At 40.3% G+C, this 21,222-nt stretch overlaps 1 protein-coding gene across 1 annotated transcript in view; it reads left to right on the top strand.

Moving 5' to 3' along the window:
- PKHD1 (PKHD1 ciliary IPT domain containing fibrocystin/polyductin) overlaps positions 1 to 21,222 on the top strand; it is a 256,426-nt gene that overhangs the window by 109,051 nt on the left and 126,153 nt on the right. Inside the window, exons 37-44 of the mRNA XM_066993217.1 lie at positions 2,628 to 2,835; positions 3,819 to 3,976; positions 5,542 to 5,736; positions 6,918 to 7,043; positions 9,769 to 9,902; positions 14,762 to 14,874; positions 16,184 to 16,283; positions 18,141 to 18,275. Of these exons, the coding sequence (XP_066849318.1) occupies positions 2,628 to 2,835; positions 3,819 to 3,976; positions 5,542 to 5,736; positions 6,918 to 7,043; positions 9,769 to 9,902; positions 14,762 to 14,874; positions 16,184 to 16,283; positions 18,141 to 18,275 (1,169 nt within the window). The remainder of the gene's footprint in view (positions 1 to 2,627; positions 2,836 to 3,818; positions 3,977 to 5,541; positions 5,737 to 6,917; positions 7,044 to 9,768; positions 9,903 to 14,761; positions 14,875 to 16,183; positions 16,284 to 18,140; positions 18,276 to 21,222) is intronic.

Genomic DNA, 21,222 nt, shown 5'->3' with positions numbered 1-21,222 from the left:
AAAGTGATAAAACAGTTTCCCTGGGGGTAAGCTAGGTATTGACCAGATAGTGACCAGTGGCAGATAGAGCAGCTGTTGTGCTAAAATAGTTTTTTTTTTTTCTCATTACTCATCTTATTTGAGTTCACACTGTCTCACTACTTTACATGTCCTCTCTCACTACTTCAAGTGTCCTATCTCTTCCCTTTGCACCAATATCCTCCCACTCTTTGTATCACATCAACTCTGAACTGGTAGGAGATGAGCACCTGAAAAGGGTGATTCATTCCTGCTACTTCTGACACCCACACTGGGGTGGGCTGAATGGATTTCTGGAGTAGTAGTCTGTGTCTCTGTGTGCTCCCATAAATATCCCCTGTGTTGATTCCTCTCTTCTTGGTGCAAACATTGACCCAGCTGAAATGCAGCAAATGATTCTGCTGCTTGCAACATTGCCTATAGCCTTGCCTACACAGTAAGTAATTCTGGCCCAAATTTTCATATGCCAAAAATCAGAATCTGCATCTTAAAAACGTGGGATGCTTCAGGGGATGCACCACCCTTCTCTACACAAGGAAACCCAGATGTACAGACAGGGAAGGACTACGACTGCAGTGTATTATATGTCCTACTGGATTGTAGCTTCTGTTTTAGTTTAATTTGAAGGAAATCCATTCCATGCATTCCAGAACAATTCTATGATATGAACTGAAGCACATTAGGTAAGGATGTCTAGAAGATTTGCTTAGCTCTAAGTGGAGAAATTTCAATTCTGCTTTAAGAAAAGTAGAAGTTAATCAACCAGAGCTATCTCAGCTGGGTTTAGATGTGCATTATCTCATCTACACACAGAGCAGGTGTTCAAAAACGCTTCAGGATGACAGAGTATCAAGACTTGATTCTTTCTTCTCTCATTCTGCTGTGAATTCATGGACTTGGGGGTGCTACTCCTTATCTCCACCTTCATTAAGGAAAGAAGAATTGGGACGCTAGAGTATAAGCAACCAGAAAGTGAAACAGGAAATAGAGAGAGAAGCTTGCTTAAAATAATTTGAAAATGATTTATTGGACGCAACCTCTACCCTCAGTGATTTCTGGTGTTATTACTTTTCTATAGTATAACCAAGGAGGACAGTAACTTGCTGTGGGCTAAAGGTAAATTATGATCTATTGCAAAGGAGGGAGGGAAAAATATACTAAAAGAAGGTGTGTGAGGCACATGCAGCCTCCCCTGATGGTGTTCAGTGTGTTGGATCTTTCTGGAACAACCTGTTTCAAAGCCTGTTAGGTAAAAGGAGATGTCAAGAGTTAAAGCAAGCTTCATGAAGCAAAGAAGGGAGAGTGAAATGTCAAGAAGTTTGCTGGGGCTGGGGCTTGTTGCACACAGCCTTTGTAGTATGTCCAACAAGCAGGAGGGTATTTGGGAACCTGCAGTTGTAACCTTCCTAATGCCTTGCAGTGGTGGCTGATGTAGGGGGATCTTCTTTACCCTGCTGTTATTCTAACTCATGTATTCACACTGATCGCTTTGTATTTAAAAAGACATGAAGTCCAACAGTTTTTGTGCTAGGTATTATCATTCCCTTCCTTGGAACCTCCAGATTTTGTTCTTCCTTACCCAGCTGCAACTGAGGCAGACTCCCTGAGAAACACCACCCATGGAGGAGGCTTTTTCCATGCAAGTCTTTGTGTTTTCAGCTCTGGAAGCAGGCTGAGGTACACTTCTAGGCATCTGCAGAATCCTGTTTCCACCATCACATAATCTGATGCTGACCCTATCACATATCCAGTATCTACCATGCAAATCAAGTGGTAAAAAAGGACAATCAACATTTTTTTTTGTTTCATTTTTGTTTTGTTTTGTTTTCCAGCTGTTTGAAAACAGTCTAGTTGCATGCTAGACCTTTTAGTCTTGTGTTTGATTTTGCATCTCATTGTTTTCATTGCATGACCTGGTAAGCCAGTTAAGCCAAGATCTCAAAAAATGAGCCCTTGGTTTGGAGACAGTGTGAAAAGGACCTTGTGTTACTAGCTGAGCAATCTTCAGTAAGTCTTGAAAGTTCTTAAAAGTGATGATATTTGTCTTTCCTTATGTCATTGAAAAGCTACTAATAGAAGCATATATTTTTTCTGAATGCAAGTTTCTTATAGGCCTAGATTCAATGCGTCTCATTTTGGATATTTGATTGGGGAATATGATAATTCAAAGTACTTTTTGTACTCAGAGAAGAATGATGATCCCTGCAGAGAGTGCTTTTCTCTGTTGGTAATAGAGGGTGCTTAAGGAGAAGGTGTTTCTCACACAGGTAAGTCAGTCTCGGGGAATGAAACCAAACCTCAGCTCCCACTACGTTTTGAGCAAACTCCTTTGTAGAATATTTTTCATCTCTTTGGGAGCAATAAAAACAAAAGATACGAAATGAAGATGTTGTTTGTTAAGTGCAACTTTTCTGATCCAAACAGATGTGCACAAATCACCTTTTGTAGCATCAATCCCTTCTCTCCTACACATTATCAAAGAGAAATGAATGACTATGAGATGATCCAAGTGAGGCAGTGTTTTCTAATCATGCAACCGCTCTTTTCTGCTCTTTTTTTGGTGTCAGTTGACTTTTGCTTTTTAACTTTTTTTTTTTTTTTTCCTCCAGGCTGGATGCCCAAAGTAGCTTTCACACAGTTGAAATCATCAGCTCTTGCTAACGACACACGATTAGTACTCCAGGAACATGTTGACTGGCAACCTGGTGATGAAATCATTGTAGGAAGGACGGGCCTTGGAGATTTACAGCAGAAAGAAGAAATGGCCATTATTGAGTCTGTAAACAACACTGTGATCTACCTTAGATCACCCCTCAGGTATCCTTTCCAGGGCCCAGGGGATTTCTATAGCAGAGAGTGAAATCAGGAGAAAATTTGGTCTAGGTAGGTGAGGATTTGCAGTTTCCTGTGGGATATAATAGCTATATAAATCCTTTTAACAAAGGTGGTCAGAGATATTTCGGTTTCTCTCTCCCCCTAAAGCTAGTGGGCGTTCAATCCTGAATGCCTCTGACTGTGTTTAAATCCTGTATTATAACCATGAACTCAGAAACCTTTGAAGCAGAAAACACTGATGGCCAGTCCAGGCCTTAGCATGGGGTTGATTAAGAATTTTCCTGTAAAGTTATTTTCCTGAGTAAGTGCATTTTTTTTCACAAAAAGTGTCTGATTCTGTTAAAAAATAATTAAAAAAAAAAAAACAAAAAACTTCCCTTCTTTACTGAATTGTTTAAGTTAATTAACAAAACATTCAAAGTGAATGACTTCAGTATGGAAATACTGCTTTGTGTTTCCACTGTACGTTAGCTTGGCTGTTTGCGCTCTCTTTGTTTTCTGTGCATGGAGACTTTAGCCAAACTATACTTCTTACATCATAACCAGTGCTGAAGCATCGTCTCTGCTTGGGAGGCAGCCTAACTCTGATACTCATGAAGGTCAATAGTAGAATTTTCAGCTAAAAATATGTGGGGCTTGATGAAGAAAATACTTGTGTTTGTCACCACAGTATGTTTTGGGAAGACGAAGGAAATTCAAATACTGAAATATTTTGGTGTAAGCATACATAATCTAAGGAGAATTTATGAGCATGATAGACAAGGTGAAAATAACATCAGCAAAGGAAAAATATATCTAGCCCATATACGTAGATGCATTAGATAAGCCACTGTCGGTTGTGAGAAGATGACTGATACCAGCTCTGAATTTGGATGGTTGGGTTCATACTTTAACTTAGGGTAAACATCATTCCTGCTCTCCGTCAGCTGCAGGTGCTTTTGTGCCTTCTTTATGTCTTTCCCTAGGTACTCCCACAACGTTGGAGAGGAAAGGGTGAATGGGCAGAGCCTGCCTTTGACTGCTGTGGTGGCACTGATTAGCAGAAGGGTTGTTATTCAAGGGAATGTCACCGGGGAGAGGAGGTCCCACCTCAGAGAGTGTGCAAAAGCAGGTGTTGCAAGAGGTGAGGAGGTCTTTTGTAACAGAAGCATACCGGGGAGTAAAATTGCTTTGTTAAAACCACATTGTGGTATCACTGTGCATTAGAAATATTTCTTAACAGGGTAACTTTGAGACTTACCAGTGCCAGGAAAGCAATTTTATCTTTCCAAACATTATTTGACATTGAAGTATGAAGTCTTGGGAGTTGAAGCGCATTTCATTGTAATATCTCAGATGTAATATTTTCACATTGTTGTTTCAAGCCATCTTGGGAAAGACCCCTTAGTTTTGCCTGAGCCTAAGGGTGTAGAAAAGAAAGTATCTTCTGAAAACATATTTCAGTGTACATAATATATTAAATTTTTAATTGTGTTTACTATTTAGTCACTTTAAGAAGAAGGAAAAACAAAGCAGCCTGATGCTTGTTGTACTTATTGGTATAAAATATTAAGACGTTGTTTAGTGCTTAGGGATACCAAAAACCAAAACCAGGTAATGGTTTCTTGTAGCATTTAGTAGCAGTGGTGAAACAATTGGTATCTCAATTCTCCTTTGGTTTTACCTTTGTGAAACACAATGAAGTTTGATGAATGGCTTCCTGATTTACACCAGCAGGTGAGGAAATGGAGTCAGACACAGCGATTATAATTTAAGGAGAGTTAGGTTATCTGGCAACCCAGGTGTAAGTCTTCCTTTAAAAACAAAATGCCTTGGGCATTCAGACTGTGACACAAGACTTCATTTGATATCCAGCAGCCAACTGCTTATATTACTCATGGATTTATGGTCCATTTTGTGTGGAACTCATAAATATAGTCTCTGAAATGTGCTAACTGTTTGAGCTGTTTGAGGTTTTTATTTGCATTAATGTATAGGAGGATTTCTCAGAGGAGTCACCAGAAGATGAGAAGGCAGTGATTTAAAATTCTTTTTTTTTTTGGTGGTTAATTTACTTTCTTTAAAAGAAAAACGAGTATTACTGACTGTAAGCAGACCCGAATTATATATTCAAGTCTGAATCCCCTTGTACCAAAATATCCTAAACACAGACCTATGAAAGGACACAATTGATGAATGTCGATTCGTTCCCCAGCCCTATGGTTTCCTCTCCTTGTCTTCAGACTGTGGGAAGTAATGTTTCCTCACCCATCTACGGGGACAGTCAAGAGAGAGAGAGTTTTAAAGAAATTTCAAAATGTTCTCATTTCAGCTTAGTTCAGTATAGCCGTGCCCAATCCTCTTTTCAAGAACCTCACCCAAGGTAAATCAATGTCAAATACATCATCCCTGTGCATAGGCCTATTTAAAATTGAACACAAGGAACTTTCCAAAGCATATAACTGCCACAGCTTCCTGCTGGTTTTAATAGAAAAAATTAAATCTAAAAAGTCCACACTCAGTGAAGAAATTGTGAAAGTACTCCGGAGGAGTATCAAACGTGCTTGTCTTTGGGCACGTGTTTAAGGTTGCTGCTGGAGACAGGAATTCACTGAGTGGGTGTGGTGGGTCTCATGATGTGGCTTGAAGGCACGTCCCATGGTCACTGTGAGATGTAATGCTGATAGCTCCTACTGGTTTGTATTCCAGGTGGCTCCAGCTGTCTGTACAAGCGAAGTGAGAGGCAGCTGGGGTCCCGGGACCTGGGGGCCATCGTCATTGTGGAGGCCTTCCAGGGAGAGGCGAGTCAGCTGCGGGTTGAGGGGGTCCAATTCCGCCACATGGGCCAAACGTTTGGGGAGCACCACAGCGCCCTGACAGTTGTTGGCGATGCATGGATGGCAGGTGAGACAGCTGCTCTGGAGTCGGGCCCAAATGAGCTCACATTATCCACCTTTTCCTGCCCAAAGATGGGTCTGCACAGGATGACCCAAAAACAGACCCTATGTCTGAGAGCATTGTCGAAACGCTTCTTGAACTCTGGCAGCTCGATGCTGTGACCACTGCCCTGGGGAGCCTGTCCCAGTGCCCGACCACCCCTGGGTGCAGAACCTTTCCCTCACACCCAGCCTGACCCTCCCCTGTCCCAGCTCCATGCCGTTCCCTCGGGTCCTGTCGCTGTCCCCAGAGAGCAGAGCTCAGCGCCTGCCCCTCCACTCACCTTGTGAGGGAACTGCAGGCCGCCATGAGGCCTCCCCTCCATCTCCTTTTCTCTAGTTGGTGTGCCACTTCTAGCTCTGGAATTGAAAGCCCTAATATACCATAATGGAGCCCAGAGCTGTCTCATGGATATTCAGTAACATAAGCCCAAATGTAATTATATGACCTGAAAGTTAAGGAACATATTTAGTTGTTTTGACTGGTAAGCACCAAATTCATCCCAGTGAAAGCAGCAATGAGGTCTCTGAAGATTGGTGGTGATGGGAGCAAGTTAAGTCAGCTCAAAGGTTTTAAGGGTTCTAGATTGGACTTTCCCTTTCAGTTAACCTACAACTTTGTCTTCCCTATGCCAGATTCATTACCTTGTGAGGATCTAGGCTTCCTGGTGGCCAAAGGCAGCCCTGGAGATGATCCTGGAGTACAGTGGGCAGGTCACCATGCCTGGCTAGACAAGATGTACAAGATACCTGATCTGTACTCATTGCCCTTCTGAGATGTTCCTCCTTTCCTTCAGGCCCAGCTCAGTCAATTCAGTCACCCAATTTCCTGAGCTCATAACATAGCTCACTCATAGGATACTGCTGTATCCTTTCACTTGGATTTCCTCCTCCCTCATAATAATGGATGCCTCAAATAACCCATTTCTACACTCAGGGCCTCTCTTACCTTCTGTGGCCATCTCAACAATGCCTGCCTGTTGGCAAAGACCTGCAAAGATGAGCAAGGGTGGGCAGCTGCAACTGGTCAGTCTTTTGGCAGCGAAAAGAATTAACTGCACAGCATCAAAGGATGAGGAGCTAATATAAAATTCTCCCAACCTTCAATCTGCAATGTGCTTTTTGCTCACAGCACTCTTTTCTTTCCAGACTCTTACATACGTGGCTGCTCTGTTTTGGACTCCTTTGGGCAAGGACTCCGTCTGGCCGGGATCTCAAACTTTACTGTGGACAGTAATGTCTTCTATAACATTTCAGGCCATGGGCTTCTACTGGGTAAGTGAAGCAGGAAAATATCTATCCTACATGTAACAGCAACATGTGCTGATGATCATTTGCATGAAAATGTCTTTGGAGAAAAGGATCCTTAACTGCACCCTGATGACTTTAATGACATCTTCCACATTTTCTGGTATAAGTGAATCTGGAATAAAGCTCTCAGTATTCCTCATGCAACTCCTAGCAGTTATTTCTGTTTGGCCATACATATACTCTCTGTTTCTTCAGGTCATTCTCCACTTGGATCTTTTTTTTTTTTTTTTTTTTTTTCCCCACAGTGTACAACTGGAAGAAAATTTGTTTGTAGGGAATTGATTTATCTCTCTGTAGAAGAGCACCATTATGCAATATTTAAGACCCCAGTTCAGTGAGGCATTTAAGAGCATACTTACCTTTAACTTCAGTCATTTGACATTGAAGATAATGGAGTGAAAGCATATGTTAAAAGTTAAGTAGAGGATTTAGCTCTTAAATAAATTGGAGCTTGGAGCAACAAAACTGTTAAACAACAAAATATTTCTCCTAACTAACCATCAGGAGACTGACTTGCAGCATCTTCTGCTGGGATCTCATGTTGCCTGAATACCTAAAGATAAAGCTTGATTTTTGTTTCCATTAGAGATAGGATAAAAAAATGACCAATTTTAAGATAAACAGAGATAAAAAAAAGAGCCTTCAGTTCCCCTCACACAGAGAGTCCCTATGCTAGGTTCTGTATATAAACATAATAGGATGTGATAGATTACGATTTAAACAGAGGAGACCAATAAAAGAAGAGCGACTGTACACATCTTGCAGATGAAGAGAGCTGGCCCAGAGAGATGTGATGACTTGCCAAAGGTGAGACACAGAGTCCCTGTGGCTGTGGGGAAGCAGAACAAGATCTCCATCCTGTTGGGACACCTTGGCTCACTTGTGCTAGGACATGCTTCTGGCTTAAAGGAGTCTGGGCTGAGCTGAACATTTCCTTTGAAGTTTCAGCCTGAATACACCTTACCCCAAGATGTCTTTAATGGCTTCACTGTCAGCAGCTCCAGAGGGTCTGATGGATGAATTTATATATCATTTTGTTGCCTGTGAAGGAATATTTATTATATCAGGCTGTTTGCAGCTCCAGAATCCCTCAGTGATTTCATCTAAAACCCGTATTTTCAGGGGTTTTGCAAGACAGTCATAAAAAGTCGCTCTGGGCTTAGAATTAATTGACATACCAGGTCTCAGCTTGGAAGCCAAGACCTTTTTTGCTACCTCACAAACCTATATGGCTGTCATAAGGACTGCTTTAGGACCCTGCTTATGCTCTGGTAGTGGCATTATTTGTAGTAAATATATCCTGGAAAGGAAATATTTCCTAAATGGATACTATTCCAAAAATGGAGAAAGGCTCAAAAGACTGGGAGGAAGGCTAAAAGTAATTACTCTCCTCTCCAAAACACGAGCTCATATGTTTTGCTGTGGTTTACATTTAGGGAAGTAATGACTGGGGAAGGGATCTGTATCTGGGATAGTACCGGAGCAGGTATAGTCGAAGATAATTTCTGTTTGATAAAACAAAACTAAATAGATTTTATTTGTTCCTGGTGTAGGCCAAACAGAGATGATTCAATTTGTATTCTGCTTTCACACCAACAGAGCAGGGGAACATATGTTGCTGTGTCATTATTTGGAGTTGACCTGTGCATAGGTCTGTCCACTGTTTGTCAGTGGGTGGCACGTTTCTTCATGGTGTAGTGTAAAAGGATATAGATACATATTTTTCTCCCTAATTCAATACTGTTCTGGAGCATCCCTTGACTCTGAGTTGTGTGATCAATTGAGTGATTAATTTTCCTTTCTCTCCTCATGTTTCACATTTAGGGATGGGGAACCTCCGCTTTTGTGCAGCGTTGTGACAGTTTTAGATTTTTTCTTATAAATAAGTGGGGCAGTGTATGGAGACACAGAAGATACAATTTTGCTTATGTACCCATAGGTGGAATCACTTAGAAACTCTTTTTTTTTTCTCTTTTTTTTTTCTTTTTTTCCCTCCCAGATGTAAAATGTACTTTATAATAGTCCCTTTATTCATTTCTCCATAATCCTGGGGCAAAGTATGTCTGCAGTTATATTCACATATAACACTTCATACAGGGTTTTCTGCATATTGAATTGTGGAATTGTGGTCTCTGTTGCCCTTTGCAGAATATGTATTGTACTATTTTTTGCCTGACTGTATTTGTTTGATTAGAGTGTAGGCTCTTTGTGGCTGAAACTATTTTTTATCATATTTACAATGTTGGTCTAATCTTTGTCAGATCGTTGATACAAATCGTTGATACAGTTCACACCAATGTTGACAGTTGGACTAGATGATCTTTGAAGATCCCTTCCAACTGAACAATTCTATTCTATCTTGGTTGTGGCCTTCTGACCTTTCTGAAGCACACAGCCTTCCCCTTCCCATGCTATACATTGCTGTGATCAGCCATGGCAGTCTTTGACCATGTCACAGCCTTCTCTGTTAAACACAGATTTCTAAGTGCTTTTCAGACAGTGACCTACCCAAGGACAGTCACACAAATCTAATTCCCAGGTGCACCATGCCAGCAAAGCAGGCACTGAAAAACCCAGAAAGTTCTGTGATGTGCGCAATAGAATGTGCCCAGCTATGTTTATATTTTTCCCTATTTATTTATTTCTTTATTATTATTATTAATTAATTATTTGTTTGTTTATTTTTAAGGAGAAGGACTGGAAAAGGGGAACAGAATCAGAAACAACCTAGTGATTGGCCTTTCTGGAACAGAGGGTTTATCCAACATTGAGACTCTGTCACCAGCAGGGATCTATGTCAGGGCTCCTGCCAACCACATTGAGGTAAGAAGTTCAGTTATAAAACATAATATTTCTTTTCTATTCAAAGACATCAGAAAGATAACGAGCTTCATTTACCTGGGAGATGACATACACAACATTTGCTTCTTGGCTGAGCTGTCAGACACTGTGCTTGTGATGGGATAAAAAAAAATGTGCACATTACAAAATAGATAATATTCATTGGCAAATTTATAGTTACTGAAAATTGTGCTGCACTTGGATGCAGTACAATATTGCAGTGATATTCTTCTTCCTGGGATACTTGTAAAAGCTATTTTTCTTTTTTTTTTTTTCTTTAGTAATTACTCAGTTATGCCTAGACAAAATGGAAAATGAAAGTTTCAGCTAGTGAAGTTATCATGAAGTTATCATGAGCTCAGGTTCACTAGATTTTTTTCTTCTTCTGTCATTCTAAATTTTTTTGAAAATCTCAATTTTAATGGACTGATGATAAACACAATAAATTTAAGCAATATCAAATGTACGTCCATCTGGATTTATAATAAGAGCTAATGCACAGTCTCAGATTTGCATTCCAGGGCGAGAAGGAGAATGCTTTCCCCTTCCCATGAAAATGACATTGATTTTAAAAGCAAGCAAATTTCAGTGTTCTAAATAGTGACAAAATATTGAAAAATTAAAAAGCTTAATGACTAACAACCCTGCCATCAAAAAGTTGAGCTCAGTGAACATATTTTTGTTCGCTAATTCTGAGATGCTTTCTTTTAGTTCATACATAGATTTTTGTTCTTATTCAAATCACTTACATCTCAGAATAGTCACTTTTAAGTGTTTCATGAAACAAACAAACAAACAAACAAAAACCTACATCTTTCAGTGATGTCAAACCACTTTTCCTTCTCAACTATTTTAAGCCTGGAATTTCATTGTAACTGACCTTTCTTACCACAGTTTCAGTTGTGACAAATGCACATTTTCATTAAAAAAAATAATTCTGACCTGTTCTATTGCTAACCCACAGAAACCAAAGCAATTACTAAGTGTCCGTGAAGACCAAACTGCCCCCTGGGCTTCTGTTTCAGGAGGAAAGAATTGCACCTAAATTTGAAGGTGAAAAAGAGAACAACACATTTCCTATGGTAGTCTGAAGCCAATAGTACTTAGGAAGAAGGAGAGGACTTTCCTGCACTTCCCTCAAGGGTGTATTTATCATTTTTAAGACTATCAAATATGGTTAAAAATACAACAACGAGGCAGAATCACATGAATTTCAGCTCCATTAAACACAGTTTTGTACTATCATGCACTGACTTACCCTGGAGCTGTCTGCTGGATTGCCAGTGGCTCAGCTTTTGCGAAGGGTTGCTGCAATTATCTCTATGGGTACGTGGGAACTGACTGTGGTGGGTTTTCAGAACATTTGCAGAGCTCTCTTAGTTCATGTGTCTTCGTAGATATGCCGAAAGCTGCATCTGTGGCTGTGCAGCCAAACATCAGGGTTAAGCCTGCTCTCCAAAGCTGTTTTACTCAAGGTAGAATAGCAGATGGCCCTTGAAGGGTTGCTGATATACCTCAGCGTCGGCAGTTTCTTGGAGTGGGCTATCTGAGGCATTGCAGCAGCGAGAGAGTTGGCTTTAAGGAAAATATAAAGAAGTTACCCAGCTAAAAATTGTTATTAGGCGTACTTACTGTTCTACAGTAAGTATTGTGTTCAGTAGAAGACATGGAGGGACGTGGATATTAAGAGAAAAGGCTACGTCTTTTTCCAATCAACCCCCCTGTGTCCTGTGGACTTTTTCTTAGTATGATAATAATCAGTAAATCAGGGGATGCTGGTACAGCACTAGGACCATAGGGCTACACAGTTAGGCACCATTTATCTGGTAAAACAACTCGCTAACTACTGCATAATGTCAGTAAGTTAATTCATCTGTCCACTGCCTGGCTTCCAAGCCATGACATAGAATAAAAATTTGCCCTCTAGATTCCAGTGTTAGGGTTTTTGTTTATTTGGATGACTGGCTGTTTGTTTGTTTGTTTTCTCTAGATTTTCATCTTTCAATCACTGGTTTTAAGTTTACAGGCTGCAGTTTTTAAAGCAAAGATTACAGCTAAGGTAGACAGAGAGCTCTAAGTCCAGACCGTGTTACAGTTTCTGCACTTGATGGGTTAAGCTTTTCACAGTGAGTCCTGCAACAAGATTTTCATATCTGCTCAATTTACTTGGGAGCCTAAATTTGCGTCGGTGACTGAAGAGCTTAAATTTCCTTGAAAATCGGTGGTCTCCTAAACGGTGTTGAAATTGGGACACAGCAGTCACTCAAACCTGAGCCTAAAAAGACATTCAGAGACCCAATTCCCACAGGTTTCCATTTGACTTAAGCTCTTAAGTGCATTTGTGAATCAAGCTGTTAGATAAAATTTTATACAGTATAAGTGCAAAATGGTTATGACAAAGTTAGCATTTTTTTTTTTAATAAAGTATGGAAGCCCTGGTTTAGTGACATAAGACAATTTCATTAGCAGGCTGGTTTCTTGTCTGGTATCAGCAAGTGGAACAGAAGATGCCTCTCTTTGCTACTGGCTGTTTTGTCACTGAAGTGAACGCCATGTGTCCCTGGTTCTATTCCTGTGTGCAGGCAAAAAAAAACCAAACAAACCAAACCAAACAACAACAAAAACACTAGAAAAATCAACAACTTATCTCAGTTTTCTTAGGCCCAGGATGTCCTTGGCTTTTTTGTAGTAACTTCCTATTCGTAAACATTCAATGTCCTTAAATCCCAGCACCAGCATGCACTGCTTGTGCATAACAACACACAAATTGGGTTTTAAGAAATTCAGCCAGCAGGCTTTCTTTCCTTTCTTGCAATGCTGTTTTGAAGACTGGGCAACAGCTTTAACAAGAATGAGCAGGGCGGAGATCAACCCACGCTTCCCCGTCAGAGGAGTGGCTGATGGTCGTGCTGTTGATAAGTGATTTTGTTCCCCAGCACCACGCAACCCAGCCATTCTCCACAATACCAAAGAGGTGAGGCTGCATCTGTTTGGCATTGATTGTTTCCCACCATTTCATTCCTACTGAGATTTTTTTCTAAAACCTTTTGCAAATTGTGTACGTGTTGAAGTGAGCCCATTGGGGATACTCCTTGCATCCTACCAGGCTCTGAAACTGGGGGAACAGTGCTGGACATACTCTCCAGAGCTTTAATGTCATCCATAAGGTCAACACTTTGAGCCCCAATCATTTAAAAGAAATTCATGAAATATTTACATTTGCGGGGTTGTACTGTTAAGAGTCACTTTAAACGTCAGCCACTTATTTTACTGACTTGCGATGCATACCTCCAGGTATTTGGCATGCTTGAGGAGGTAATTTCTCTCTGGAATTTTGGTTGCACGGACATTCATAATATACTGACTTCCACAAAGAATTGATTTCCACACAAAATTCCCTCCTTGCCTAAAACCCCTGCCCTCCAGCCACTAGCTGGCTGAATAAATATGCAGTTTTTCCTTATGAATCATCGGCAGAATGCATGATTGGAGTCACAAGTAAAAGATCCTGGAAATAATGTGACAGGACTGCAGAAGCATTTTGTTAAAGGAAAAGGTTCTCTGGCTGCACTTTTGGAAAAAGCAGCAGCTTTACCAGGGGATGGAGAGAGCAGTGCTTTGGTTATTGATATATCTTCGTTGCTTGACAGATGTCAGAGATCACGACTGTAGGGAACACACTTGGAAGGGTCAGGAGAAAGTAATTGGAATATGGAGGCTTTCACCTCCGGGTCACCAGGTTCAGCTTTGATTTGGACCATCAGGGACCAAAAAGCCATTAGTGTTTTAACACTGTCCGGTGACCTAGGAATGGTAGTCGCTGGGTCAGTCCCAATCTTAGAGAGCAAGCTCTTCTTATACCTGCAAGAAAGCTCATCTTAGACTCCCTCTAGAGAACTAGGTACCTCCAGAGAGCAATTAATCTTATCTAAGGCTAGACAGGATGAATTGCCCTCTGGACATGCCTACACCTTACTTTTTTTCCTGGAAAGGGAGCCTAAGTTTAGCAGCCTGGACTTCAGCATCAAAATTTTACACATCTAAGACAGTTGAGGGGGATCATGCCCAGATGTGCACATGAAAGCATCCCTGTATAGACAACATCCCAAAACAAGTCAGTTTGGCTACTGTCCAAAATAAGCAGGTAAGAGCAGGTTTTTGCCCTGGAGAACATCTCCTAACCCATTGTACAACCTCCTGCACAACCCACTTGCTACAGACTCTGCAAGAACTAAACTCCTAATTATAAGGCTTATGTTCACTTCCTTTTTCTTTGCAAAGAAAGCAACTCCAGAATTTCTTCATTAAGAGATATTAATTGGCAATGACTTAATCTCCCTATGGTTAGTCGCTTAACCTGTAAAAAAGAATCAAACCCAAGCGTTTTATCACAGATCTGAATAAGTCTAATTGTTCAGACACTGACACAGCATGAAGATGTATTTCTTTGCTTTGTCTTGACTTTTCAGGGTGTCACTTTTTCAATGCCAATGTTGTTTCTTTTTGCTGTATTGACTTTGGGGAGACATGAGAAACATGCAGACTGAGAAGTAAATCAGGAAAAAGTATAGTTTGCCATCAATACCATTTTGCTGTCAGGAGTTCCTATTGCTAGGCCAGCCCTTGCTGTCTGGTTTGAGAGTAGGTTTTTGTGAGCCTGGCCCAAGGACAGAGCAAGAACAGGATGAGAGCATGGATACAGAAACAATGTACCAGCTTCTGTCAGCCAGACTTACCAGAGCTTGCCTTTTTTTTGTTTGTTCGTTTGTTTTCATGAAACTTATTTTAATTTTCAGAAATCTGTGGTAATCTTTTTCACAACTGTATACATTTCTCTGCAGGGTAACACCGTGTGTGCTGCTGGGTATGGGTATTTATTTCATCTCTCCCCTGAGGGACCATCCAAAATGCCTCTCCTGTCCTTCAGTGAGAACGTCGCCCATTCCTGCACAAGGTACTTGGGGATCTTTGGTTAAAGAGACTTCTGTGCATGGTACCACTAATTATAACTGCAGTGGAGAGCAGAAAAGTCTTCTTCTCTCTTTTCAGGATTTTTTCTTCAGTTTTGCACCTTTTTAAGGGCTTTCTTTCTTGTAAAGCAGAGTTCTCAACAATAGAGCAAAGTCAGCGATGTGGTTGGGGCTATTTTTCAGGGTCTGATTGCAAGTTGTTTCCTTAGTAGTTTCTATACAGTCCTTTCGTCTTCTTTAACAAGCCCAATTTGTTAACTTGCTGAGTTCTCCTGTGCTGTTAACAAGCACCTCCACTTTACCCCCTTGTTTAAATGATCCTGATATAGTTTATAGCACCACATTTAACACATTTCCTCCTCAACCATTTAACAGCAAAGCACTGAAGCATGTACTCATGTGTTGGATATAAAGCTCATTTTAAGTATGCCAGACATTCTGAGCAGAAGAGGATGGCATGCAAGAGAACACATGCACAATTTCTTTCTTGATCCTCTCCTTTAACATGTGTTACAGGCCAACATTAGAGATATGACACTGGTTTACATGACCTGGAGTGGCATTTCTTACCTCCAGATGCTTTATAGAATAGCAGCATGAATAATCAATGTTAAGAGTTTAGCCTCTGATTAAGTAGGTTGAAATGGAGAATAAGCATTTTGCAGGCCAACAGGCTGAACGGTGCTGTATGTCTGCCTGACATTACAAGTAACGCTAGTTCGTGTAGTACCCAGCAACAGCTGTTCACTGCAGCTTTTGCCTGTGCTTCCCTAAAACAAACCATGATAAAAAATGGCATTGTGCTGGTCAGTGGATGGATTCAATCTGGCTAATACTCTGGACTTAAAATCTCTGAGAAGATCAAACCAAGGACAGCATTCAGGAGCACATAGTTTTAGAGTGTACTCAAAGTTGTTTGAATCCAAGATTGAGAAGGGACTAATCCATCCAGGTTCACTTAGGACTCACCTGAAGCCAACACTGGTTGAAAGCTCATGAACATGATGAGGATGTGCTGTAGCAAGTGCCTGTCAGGGGTACAGCATGCTGGTTGTTAGCCCTGATGTGCTGCCTTCTGAAAATACTTGAAAAGATTTCAAGTAAGCTCTCCTACATTATTAGATGCCTGAAATAAATACTGCTATCCTTGAGCTTTTAGTCTTTGAATAAAGGATAAAGTCTTGTGCAGAGAACTGTCATAAGATCTTAGATATCAAATGATGAATAGGAAAATATGGCCATGAATATATGCACTGTAAAGAAAAAGTATCCTTTGCTTTCTTTCCTACACAGGCATGGATTGCTCGTATACCCAGAATATTTGCCAGACAGCCCAAATGGCCCTGTTCAGTTCAACAGCTTCACAGCTTGGAGCAGCCAAGGTGGAGCCCAGGTATATTTGTCTTGACTGCCTTCCATGGTGCTCAGGAAATATTATTTGATCTCTAGATGTGTACTATATCTATAATGACTTCCAGGCTGCAAATAGGCCACAATTGCTGTAAAACCTCTCTTGGCTGTATCTCCGTGCCCCTCAGCTGGAGGTTTTGGTGATGAAGCCAGAAACACAATTCAGTGCAGAAGCAATCTGCTTCAGTGCAGAACAAAAATTATCATCGTGGGTAGCTGAAGTGGACTCTCTAACCATCTAATGTATGTATGTCTGTCACTATAATACAGACAAAACAATCCTCCCAGTGGATCTGAAATATTTGTAAAGATTGCAGTTGGTGAAGGACCTGCTGCCTTCATAGGGTTAATGGTTTGCATGGAAATTTTTCCATCCTTGTTAAAAATGTGCACTTTTTTGTTTGAATTTGTCTAGCTTCACTTTCCAGTTATTGTAGCTCACTATGACTTGATCCGATAAAAACAAACAAACAAAAAAAAAAACCAACAAAACAAGAGTAACCCCTACCAAAAAAAAACCCACAACTTTATTATATGACATTTTATTTTCATACTGGTACTCAGAGTCTGTGACCCTTTTAAGCCCCTGTTTGATAAACTGAAGAGATTGTAGGTGTTTCTCTGTAAGGCATTTTTTCTAGTCTAACCCATCGTATGGCACTTCTTTTGAAGATGTTCAATTTTTAAGTGCGTTAAAGTGGCATATTCTCTCTGGAAAAGGTTACTTGTATGAAAAGAAATAAAACAAAAGGATACAGTTTTGCAATGTTTTTGTGATTTTCTCCACCTAACTTGTAATTTTTTTGTACAGTACTGTCCCAGCATACGTTAATGACCAAGTTTATTTTGCTTCTTTCCCTAAGCTTGCTCTAGGAACAGTCTCCTAGCTGTTAGGTGACTGCAAGCAGTACCTCTGGTTAGTTTCAAGGCATCTTTCTGCTATAAACCTTAATGTTACGCTATTACTCTTTCAAGTAATCAAAATCATGATATTTACAGAATCACAGAATCACAGAATCGTCTAGGTTGGAAGAGACCTCCAAGATCACCTAGTCCAACCTCTGACCTAACACTAACAAGTCCTACACAAAACCATATCACTAAGGGCTACATCTAAACATCTCTTAAAGACCTCCAGGGATGGTGACTCGACCACTTCCCTGGGCAGTCCATTCCAATGCCTAACAACCCTTTCAGTAAAGAAGTTCTTCCTAATATCCAACCTAAGACTCCCCTGTCGCAACTTTAGCCCATTCCCCCTCGTCCTGTCACCAGGCACATGGGAGAATAGACCAACCCCTACCTCGCTACAGCCTCCTTTAAGGTACCTATAGAGAGCGATGAGGTCCCCTGAGCCTCCTCTTCTCCAGGCTGAACAAGCCCAGCTCCCTCAGCCGCTCCTCGTAAGACTTGTTCTCCAGACCCCTCACCAGCTTCGTTGCCCTCCTCTGTACTCGCTCGAGCACGTCCATGTCCTTCTTGTAGTGAGGGGCCCAAAACTGAACACAGTACTCGAGGTGCGGCCTCACCAGAGCCGAGTACAGGGGAACAATTTAGAGCAGTTTTACCCTGTTTGTTACCAATTTTCTGATTTTATTTTATACTGTTCTTTTATATTTTAACATGAAAACAAATTGGAAGAATGTAAGTTTTTATATTATTAATTGAAAGCTAAAAAAGAAATTAAGGGGAGATTCTCAAATAATAAATATAAATTCAGTTGTTTTGCACTCTCACTCTCTCTATTACATTATAAGAAAAGCACAGTTATAAACAACAGTCTTTTAAAATTATTGGTTTATTTGGTATTGGTATATTCCTTTATTATGTTTTTATATAGATTTTCAGGAGCAGCAACCTCATACTCCAGAGTTTCCAGATTTATGCTTGCACAGACTTCGGCATTGACATTGTTGAAAGCTTGGGAAACACATCTGTAGCTAATAGTCTTTTAATTGGACATATTGGGCAAAAGGTAAGCACTGCAGGAACTAGCTCAGTGTCTCCTGAGTTGCACAACAACCCTTCAAACGGAAATTTAGGGAAACAAATAAGCAACCATGCTCCATGGCAATTTAGGTAAAGTTTGGCTTTTAAATTCACACGTAGGGAGAAAAAAGAAACAGCTTCAGGATGAGTTTTGGGCACTGATCTATTCGCTTAGTCCTCTAGCTGTCTTCTACTGCTTGGAAAAATGATGCCTGCAGCAGCAGCACCTGCGAGGGACACTGATTTGGTGATGAAGCAGACAAACTTGCAGCATCAGTGCCTGCTGGAACCAGGGATTTTGTTACTTCTGCTGGCAGCAGCAGAAGAGAAATAGCGTTTGATCAGCTGGATCCTGCATCATTTTTCAGGCATTCCATTCATTACCAGCTGATGGTACAGAGCTGAATAAACATCAGCTGTTGAGAAACTGGAGGTTGCATTCTGCAGAAAAAATCAGCATTTTTTTTTCCAAGCAATTTTTCATCTTGGTATGAAAGTTTCAAAGACTTTTTAAACAAACTTGAAACAAGGTCTTTGATTTTTCTATTTGGATTTTGAAACATTGAAAGATTTTATATTATAATGTATATTCATATATTTTTTAATATAAAATGACATTTAAAAGTCAAAACAAAATCATACTTTGGTTCAATTATGAGCTGGAGGATTGTAGTAAGATAAGTATTAAGTTTTTTTCCCTATCTATGCTTTTTCTCAGAAACTATTTTTTTAAGAGAAATCACAATTTTTGTTTAAACAAGGTTTTCCTTGCTTATAATTCCTATAAATCTTTTTCAGTAACATGCACGCACCATTTAACCATATACAACTGAGTTTAGTTTACTGATTTGAGAATGGAGAATGACGAGGGCAATGATAGGTTTGATTTCTTTTCTAGTTATCAATCTGGTTTCCTCTGCTCTCTCATACCATCATTGGTTCACCTGGAACACATAGGGCTGCTTATTTACTTGAGAATGAAAAATGCCACCAAAAAGTAACATTTTTATTTATGCAATAAATGCGATCTTCTCTTATTTCTTTAGGCAGCTGAACAAAGTCCTTTGGGTGCTACGAGGTTGTTAACAGATTAATAACATAGATTAATAACATAGATGATGAAGGAATTTTAGTTACAGCTGGCCACAGATGCTTGTTTGCAATTTTGAGGTCCCATTTTCCGTGCTTGGGTTTCTGTTGCTGTTTATAAAATTAATTTTCTCTCTGACCAGCAGAAAGAGAGTTTTAAATGAGTTTTCCTCAGAAGCTTACAGAAAGAAATCTCTGCAGCGGGCCTATTGAAAGTATCTTGTCCTACAGGGCCTCCCTGAAAGCCTCTCCTGTCCTACAGGGGCCCAATGACACAATGACTTTCTCTCAAACACAAATGTCTGTGTGTTTTTGCTGTGCAGGATACATGGAAGGGCTCTGATGCTGTACTTGTTAAGAGATTTGGAGGCACTCAGCTGTGCCTTGTTTCTTGCTGCACCACAGGGGTGTGATTATCTTTGATTATCTCTTGATAAGAGCCTCCTTGTCATTTTACATCTTAATTTATGTAATTCTCCCTTTAATAATGATGTCTCTTTAATATCAATTAAAACTTTGTGACATTAATTTAATGGGAACATTGGATATTTCTCTCTGCTAGCCCTTCCAGTTTTTCAAAGAGGTGCTTTAAGCCAAGATTGTTTTCCGGAAATATCAGGACATATCAAAATTGGAGCTTTGATCAATTAATACATTAGTGGCAGAGTCGGATCCAGGGCCTGTAAAAGGCAAGGGAAAAACTTCACTTAGCTTCCAAGATATTCAGTCCGCCCCTCCCTGGCTTTCATAAAGCAACTTAATGCCTCTGTGGAGCCATTTGAGGAAAACCATCTCTTCCTGAAAAAGTAGAAGGTCTGAGATAGGTGACACAATCTAGGGGAGGAATTACCATCTCACACTCTTCTTCTACTTACTGATCGTTAAAAGTGATAGAAATGGGGCAGGGGTGGAAGAATAGGCAAGTATAAGCAAAAGAAAAAAGAGCATAGAGTTCTGAACGAGTTATTACCAGCAGCTAGGAATGTCTACTTAGCAGTGACTTGGAAGAAGATGACCCAAGGACCAGGACCATCATCCCAGGTGTTTTGGCCTCGAAGTAAGAGAGGTGATGGAGATGCTGCTTCTTAATGAGATTAAAGATAGCACCACTCCTTTGAAGTGACAAACTATTTCTAAAAGTCCATTTCATTCCAAATTTTCACACAGGGCGGATTTCTCCTTGATATTCTGCTATAGCCTTTGGGATCTGTTTTGCAAAACTGTTTATTGGCCTCAGAAACAGCATCACATGTTCCTACCAGCTCTTTATCCTCCAGGCTACCCAGTGGCAAAGAGTACTTCTTTCTTTCCAGCCTGTCTCCAAGATAAATGGGCAGTGATATGCACTTATCCTCTCTGTCATGGCCTCCAATCACCGTTAAATCTAGTTTTATTTTTGTGTTTCTCATTGTTTGTGTGTTTTGCTCTTCCTTTTCATATGTCCAGCTTAAATTTTTCCCACCTGTCCCCAGTCATGTAAAAGTATTTTGAATCTCAGCTGTCAGGTTCTTCTTGGAACCTAAAATAGGATAATTGGCTTTATAAGGTATGGAAATTTCCTGCCTGATGGACAAGACAAAGTAAAGTAAAAAGGGATGTAAATGAAGCTGCTCACTGTGCCTTTCAGGTGGATTTTTTTCTTCACGGGTAATGTGCAGTTCTATCTCCTTTCAGATGTCTAACCTTACCTAGTATGCAGTAGCCAGGACTGAAAGGAAAACTATTGCGTAATGTAAATAGTGAATTGAACAGGTGTTACTTGCCACAAGTTGCAAGGCAATAGGTTGTAAGTGTCCTTCAAATAGCTCCAGAACCAGGGGATCAAGTGCAGTCACCTCCTTGTC

Source organism: Anser cygnoides, chromosome 3 (genome assembly GCF_040182565.1).
Source record: "Anser cygnoides isolate HZ-2024a breed goose chromosome 3, Taihu_goose_T2T_genome, whole genome shotgun sequence".
Classification (NCBI taxonomy): Eukaryota; Metazoa; Chordata; class Aves; order Anseriformes; family Anatidae; genus Anser; species Anser cygnoides.
Note: the sequence above shows the minus strand (reverse complement) of the source record. Positions and strands in the feature narration are given on the sequence as shown.